The following is a 7,876-nucleotide window of genomic DNA, read 5'->3' as shown; positions in this document are numbered from 1 at the left end:
CCAATCTCTCTGATCTGCTACAACCGTATGTCCCACCATGTTCTCTGAGGTCAGCGGACCAGTTGCTCCTCACAGTTCCAGGAACTCGTCTTAAGCGCAGAGGTGACAGGGCCTTTTCTGTAGCAGGACCAAGACTTTGGAACGAGTTGCCTCTGCTTGTCAGACAGGCCCCTTCCCTCTCGGTTTTCAAATCCCGCTTAAAAACTTACTACTATTCAGTAGCTTTCAACACCAGATGATCTGGGTTTGAACCTGTGTGATTCACACTGGTTAGTTGTTATATTTATTATCCGCAACGTTTTTGTGTCTATATATTCATTTTATTCCATTTTTGTATATTGCTTTGTGTGTTGCCTGTTTTCTGTTTGTACAGCACGTCGGTTGGCCTTGTCGCTGTTTTAAGTGCTCTATAAATAAAATGGTATGGTATAATGTAGCAGAAGCTAATTCTGCGAACTAACAAAGTTAGCAAAAGCGCTAATCCGCTAAACAAAAAATTAGTGCTGCTATTAGCTGTTAGCGAATTAGCAGAACTGTGTCCATCACTGGAGATGAGAATAAAATAAAGGAAACATGAGAAAAACTCTTTTTTTCTTGTTAGCAGCTCATTGTTTTCACTCTCCTCAAGTAAAATCAAAGACATGTATCAGTTACTTTGCAAATACTGATTTGCAAATATTACCGTGCCAACAACCTAATGAGCACATTGTCAACTTATTACTACGTTATTACTACATTAGAAGAGTTAGTAAATTTACAGGGGGGTGGGGGGGGGCAACATTTGGACTTATTTACAGCAATTGAAGGGTTGCACAATGTGCTTCCCACATCTACAGAACCAAACATGAGCTATGAAAATGCACAGCCAGAGAAAGGTTTGGGATTTGTTTATGACAGCATGTAGCTTTTGTATTGACCTCATAGACAGTTGACTGCTTTGTGAAATATTATTTTGTCTGGCTGCTTTGCTGACGATTTTTTTTTTTTAAACACAGTTAGCTGCTTGACTGAAGCACCAGCATTTTCTTGACATGTCAGACATGGTGCTTGTAAGAGAAACCTAAATTTAGAGGTTTGTTTCAGGTTGAAAACAACATTTTGAGTCGTTTCATAACTTTTTAAAATCATTTATCTTGTGATTGTTTACGCAGAAACACAAACGTCACTTAACAAAGGCTTGAAAAAAATCCACTTCTTTCAGGTGTTGATGTTGATGCAGCTATTACCTTGCTGCTGTATGTTAAAGTATTAATACTTATAACATGTTCAGATGCGATTAATTTTTTCACGCTTTAAAATAAAAGGCATGTGACAGGATTGTGTGCGGGGAGTTGGTAGGACTTAAAGCCCCCCCAGTGCACAGACTCTGGTTCCAAAAATAAAACAAGGCGCCTCCCATAAACCAAGGCTTGCTGGTTTATGGTTTATGGGGTTCTCTCCCTATATGAGAGAAGAAGGGACACTTGGTCTATTAATATATATATATATATATATATATATATATATATATATATATATATACACACACACACTATGGGTCCAACACATAGACTGCACCCTCTGCTGGAAGCAGGTAAGATGGAGGTGGTAAGTTTACTGTTATTTACCTCAATATACATAAAACTCCTATATTTACCTTGTTTTGTCTTTATTGGGCAATTTTGTTGACCAGAAAGAGATCTTCCACAGGCCACTTCTGGCCCTCTGATCATATTTTGCTAATACGTTTTGAAGGCTTATACTTTCCTCCACTGTAGAATCAATCCAGATTATTTGCTTACTTGAAAAGTTAGCTCGTTAACTCAACGGTGCCTAAACGTTTTCTCACGCCACGGTTATAGGAGGCAGAACATTTTCTACGTCTTAGTTTCCTGACAGTTCAGACAACAGACAAGCTACTGCTGAATGCCAACAACAATATAAATCTTGCAAACATATTGCCATTGTTAGAATCCGGGAGGTGGGGATGTTTTTGTACAGCGCTGCAGTGAGACGTTACACCAGTGGACCTGAAGTGACACGGTGGATGACATTTACACCGTCCACCTGACATTTGGCAGATGACTTTTGGATCATGTAATTGATTTGTATCCTCTATCTAACCTCTTCTTAGCAGTTATATATATATATAGTTTTTTTTGGATTGTTTGTTCCCTCCGGTCATTTTGTGCTCCTGTTAATCCTACAGCTTGTATTTGTCTGTGAGATTTTAATATGAACTGCAGCTTAAAATGATCTTAGACAGGGAATGATTGGGAAGTGTCATTGGATGGGGTCCAAAACGTGGGTCCAGGGGATGGTGAGAAGTTCAGTTGCTCCTATTTCAGTGTTGTGGCTTTTATCAGCCACGTTTGAGCTTTTACCTCTGGAATGTAAATTCAAGTCAGACTGTGTGAAAAAAAAAACCCACCTGGCAGTTATCAGGAATTTATTATCAGAGAGCCTGGACCTAATTTGAATAATGGGGGGGGGGGGGGGGCATCATCAGAAAAAGCCTTGCTGCATTGGCTCATGGTGTCTTTCACACAGGAATGATGGATCACACTGAGAATGAAAGGACAGGTTAACACCCCCCCCCCCCCCGTGTACATCGCTGTCAGAGCTTAAGCTGACCACGCTGAAAGACTCCTCAGAAATTCATTCAACGTGTTCTGATCGTAAACAAGCAACAACAAAAACGGTTCTGATTTTTACTTTGACTGATGGAGGTTTTATTCATATTTCTCATGGCTTGTAAAAAAAAAAAAAAAAAAAAAAAAGATGTAGCACAAGAAGTGACCTTTAAGAAATAAAAGACTTGGGGACTGAACACGTTGTGTCCATCAAGCCCTTAATGCAAATCAATATACAAAGCGTGAGTCAGTTTCCAAGAGCAGCAGGCACAGCAAGGAGATATATTCTTCTAACTGTTGTTTTTTTATTTTATTTCCAAGGTGTTTTGTGTGGAACAAGGTTAGACCTTCTTGTGTTTTTGTCCACCACATAATGAAATCTGTCTGGCTGATAAAAGTAAAGTCATGCACGCCACTGACGCACCTTTAACAAACCTTCGTCGGGAGCATTTTTCCGTCGTCTGACATTTGCAGAAATCGTTCTGATAAAACCTGGTGCTGAAACGTGTGCACCTGCTCCCTGTGACGTTTCCTGCCTCTGTCACATCATCACAAGCTGATGAATCTTGTTTATTAGAGAGGAATTAGCAACATTTGTACAATTTACATCTGCTTGCATGCAACAATGAGACTGATTGGATTGATAATTGATTAAAGTGTATGCCTGTCACACTAGTTTCGTTTTATTTTCGTTGTTTAATGAGCACAGACTGGAAGAGTAATGTACTGTAATTATGACGCTGCAGGCGGTCAGGAAAGCACGAAGTGATTGTAGAGAGATTCCCAGAAAGAGAGTGTAAGAGTTCTTTGAAACGGACTACACTGATGGAGCAAATTAAATTCCAAGTAATACGGTCATTTTTAAACATTGACGTTTCTTTCTCAGCCTCTGATGCTTTAATTCCATTGAAAGGTGTAATTATTCACTATCATTGATTAAATCAGTGGTGCAACTTTAGCTTTTTGAAATATTTAGTCTTTTCTGCCATTTTTTTTCCTCATATGAAATGAGCTAATTTTACATCCTTCAAATCTTTAGCTCTGTTCACAACCACTTGCTGCTCCTTTCACATTTTGTTCTGGTTCAGCTTTTTTCAGCTTCCTTGTGCAAATTTAAACTTTCAGCTACTTTCAGTATTTTTCAGCTCTTTTGTGCTCCTTTCAGGATCTTTCTGCTATCCACAACATTCGTATGCTTCTTCTAACTTGTTTCTGCTAATTTCAAGTTTATATGTTTCTTTCAGCTTCTTTCTGCAAGTTTCAGCTTTTACTGCTATTTCAGCTACTATTTAGCAGTTTTGTGCTAGTTTTAGGATTTTCAGCTAATTCCACATTTTTTTCGGCCTAATTCAGCAAAAATGTGCTTTCTCCACTTCCTTCTGGTAATTTTAAGCATCTTCTTTTTAGCTACTGTTCAGCTGTTTTTCTGTGTGTGTGCTAATTTCAGCCTTTTTCTGATAATTTCCACTTTTTTGTGCTCATTTCGGCTTCTTTCAGTCTAATTGTGTAAATCTGTTTTTTCTGTGTTCTTCTGCAATTTTAAGCTTGTTCTAACTTTTCAGCTACTTTTACTATTTTTGCTACTATTTACCTGTTTCATGCTAGTTTTAGGGTTTTCATCCAATTCCACATTTTTTTGCTTATTTCACCTCATTCTGCTTTCTTGTGGTAGTTTAAGCTTCTTTCTGCTTTTTCTGCTTTTTTCCCCCAGCTTTTTTTTTTGTTTGCTAAATTCAGCTTTTTTTTTTTAGCTAATTTCCTCATTTTGTGCTTGTTTCTGATGATTTAAACCCAATACAGCAAATAAGTGTTTTCTTCTGCTAATTTAGGCTTGTTCTTCCATTTCAGCAACATTTCAGCATGTTTTATAGCTAATTTCAGGTTCTTCTGCAATGAGCATTCACACTGCATTTTCGCAGAAAATGCAATTTCTCTAGTTTTAATAGCTGCTCAATTTATTTGCTTGTTTTTTGTTTGTTTGTTTTTGATAGGAACGTGGCTAGCAGTTTCAAATATATCTGGAGAAAGTTAAAGTCATGCAGGTGGTTTACCTGTTTCAGTTTGGTTTGGTTGTAATACAGCTGAGCTGCAGTTAGTGTTCACATCTGGAGGACATTTTTCTTTGTACAACTCTTTTTACACCATCGCTCAAGAAAATAAGCACACAGCCCTGATAACTTGTTTATGTGAACAAAGCAAAGCCCCAGTTGTTGATTATCATCTATAAGAAAGTTTTATATTATTTGCATAAAGCTGCTTATGTTGGGATCTCCAAACTGAGTACACTTTCATTTATTTTTTTTGTTATTTATTTTAAATAAATGTAATCTGAGACCCCAGCTTGAACACAAACACTGACAGGTGTCACCCTCAATCAGCCCCCCCCCCATACACACACCTTCTCGTCCATTCTGGAAATTTTTGTTTTGTTGAATCTGATGCCCATTTCCCGGGGATGTGGGACTGAGAATCACAGTGAGGTGTGACGTCACAGACCGTCACTGCTTCATCCAGCAACATGTCTCTGCGCGTAACGCATCACCGAGCGGCAGACATGCGCGCGCAAACCGCTGAGTGAACAACGCACTGAGGTAAATCTCAGTGAGATCTGTTTTTACACAAATAGAGATTAAGATGAAAAAAGTGTTTGTTCTGCACACACACCCCGTCTGACTTTAATGCTTTAAACACGTGGTTCTATAGTTCCAGCTTCATTTTTTTTTTGAAGAGATCAAAACGTATTTTCATCTTTTGTCTTTATGGAGCAAAATGTTTTTTTTTTTTTCCTTTACATCTTTCAAAGTGATTCATAGCCCCACTCTGACTTGTGATGTTTGTGAATTTGACTTATTTCTAAACATTTGTAGTGAATCCAGCAAAACGAGCAGATGTTTAAAGCACAGAGGGTGTGGCAGCTGCACATACAGAGGCTCCATATAGGTGGCTGCTGGTGGCTTATTGTGGTAAAATGTCACCCCCCCCCCCCCCCCCCCCACACACACACACACACACACACAGGCCCCGAGATGCCTGAGGCGCGGCTGCGCACATTCATTTGATTAATGTTTATCCGTCATTCGGGCAGCGCGTGGAGGGCCAGAAGAAAGTTATCAGATTCTGTGCTTTGTCAACCCTTTTTTTTAAATCACGTTTTATATAATGATTTTAAAGATGAGGACAAAATAAAACCTGACAGAGTTTGGTTGTTGTTGTATTGTTGAACTGTTTGAAAAATGTTGTTTAACCTGAACCTAAAATGTCCAACATTCCCAAAATCTCTCAAGGAACAAAAAGAGGGATGATATTTGCGCACAACTTCAGATAACTTTATTTTTAATTGTGACAAAATGAGTCTTTTCTGTGACAGAATAAAAAAAAAAGAAAATATTTCCTTCTGTGTCAGTGACTCCAAATGCGTAAAGTGGCACACTCCAAGCCTTTTACGCACTGATGCGCCCGCCTGATACTATGATTTAAATGCAACTTACCCTCACGGGGTGCAGCTGGATCCCACGCAGACCACATCTGGACTGAAAAAAAGGGGGTCCAACACATGATGTAAGCCACCACAATGACAAAGGTCATCTTCACCGTGGTTATCTTGGCCTTGGAGATGAGCTTCACGCTGCTCACGCGCGCCAGCGTGTTGCTTTTGCACGTTTTGGGCGTCAGGCTGATGCACTGCTCACGTCTGGTTTTCAGTTTAAAGTTCTGCCATATTTTGAAGCTGATCAGGCCGTAGCAGATGCTCAGAATGGCCACGGGGATGATGTAGATGGTGAGGCTGATCCAGGTGATGTACGCTTTGGCCCCCCAGGGTTTCACAAATTCTCCCCAGCAGTCGTACACCCCTGACCCGGCCGAGCCCACCTCTCTGAGGGAGAAGATGAACATCTGCGGGACGCTGAAGAGCAGGCTCAGAATCCAGGAGAAGACCACATAAAAGCGATCCTTCCCTCTGTGCAGGGAGCGCAGAGGCTGACAGATGGCCAAACACCTGTCCACGGACATTAAAACCAACATGTAGGTGGAGGCGAACATCCCCACCACCTGCAGGTACTTCACCAACCTGCACAAGATGTCCGGCCCGTAGAAGCGGAACGTGATGTCCCAGATAAGTTGGGGGAGAACTTGGAAGATCGCCACGACCAGATCGGCGATGCTCAGGTGCTTCATGAAGTAATACATGCGGGACTGGCTGTGCTTGGTGGTGTGGATGGCCAGCAGGACGCACAGGTTCCCGGCCAGCGCCAGGAGCAGCACCAACGCGAGCACCGTCACCTCCACCTTCGCCACCTCCTCGTTCCGCTTGAGGGGGTTCGTCTGGTTCCAGCCGGCGGTTCCGTTCAGGAGGCTCGAGTCGTTGAACGCCCACGTGTCCCCGTCGTTTAAAACGCTCTCCATCGCTGCGGTGCGCGCGCGGTGAAGGTGGTGCGGGACTCTGCGGGTCACCTGGAGGTGCCAAAGAGTTCCTCTGCGTCCTTACAGGTTCAGAAACATGCTCAGAGCCGGTTCATGCCTCTCTCGGGTGATAGAAGAAGACGTTGTCCTGAACGACCTCCATGCTCTGAACACGCAGAGGCTGCAGAGAAAGAATTGTTCCCAAGTTGCGCAAAGACTCCTCATCTGTGTCCAAGTCCACGCTGAGAGGTTCCGATGAAAGTCAGAAGATGTGCAGGAGCTGCAGCTGCAGCATCTTCTCTGCTTCAGCGTGAGAATGGACAGCATCGCGCGCGTGGTCCCCTCATATAAGATCCCCACTTGGTTTGAAACAGAAGCGGGTCTTATACTCTGCGCCGCCACTTGGTGGCCCGGTGCGCCTTCCATCACTCCGACCCCCCCAACCAGCATGACCTGAGAAGGACTGATGTCAGAGATGATTTAAGAAATAATTCCGATTTCATCTGAGATGACAAACAAGGTCACACGTGGAGTCAATGCTGCCTGTCTGTTAGCAAAACATCTCGTGAACCACTGGACAGATTTTAATGAAGCCTTCAGAAAGTGATCATCAGAGTTGCATCTACAACTGATGAAGTTTTGAAGCTGAACCAGTCAAAGATGTTCTCCGCAGCCACCCGAACGTATAAAACAGGGGGGAAAAAAGCTATACAGTCGATTTTACATTGAGCTGAACTTTAGTGGTAGTAGGAAAGAGTCGTCAATAAGATATATTCCAAACGCTGTATATGCTCTTCATCTATGCTTAAAACGTTGGCATTAACTATTAGAGTCAAGTCAGTTTGTCTGTTAGCAAAATATCT

The 7,876-nt window shown here is 41.8% G+C and overlaps 1 protein-coding gene across 1 annotated transcript in view; it reads right to left on the bottom strand.

Moving 5' to 3' along the window:
* Positions 1-7,016, bottom strand: part of oxtra (oxytocin receptor a) — a 9,965-nt gene extending 2,949 nt beyond the window's left edge. Inside the window, exon 1 of the mRNA XM_037679540.1 lies at positions 6,101-7,016. Coding sequence (XP_037535468.1) covers positions 6,101-7,016 — 916 coding nt within the window. The remainder of the gene's footprint in view (positions 1-6,100) is intronic.
* Between the last annotated feature and the right edge of the window lie 860 nt (positions 7,017-7,876).

The sequence above is a fragment of the Nematolebias whitei genome, chromosome 7, assembly GCF_014905685.2.
Source record: "Nematolebias whitei isolate Nwh7 chromosome 7, NemWhi1, whole genome shotgun sequence".
Classification (NCBI taxonomy): Eukaryota; Metazoa; Chordata; class Actinopteri; order Cyprinodontiformes; family Rivulidae; genus Nematolebias; species Nematolebias whitei.
Note: the sequence above shows the minus strand (reverse complement) of the source record. Positions and strands in the feature narration are given on the sequence as shown.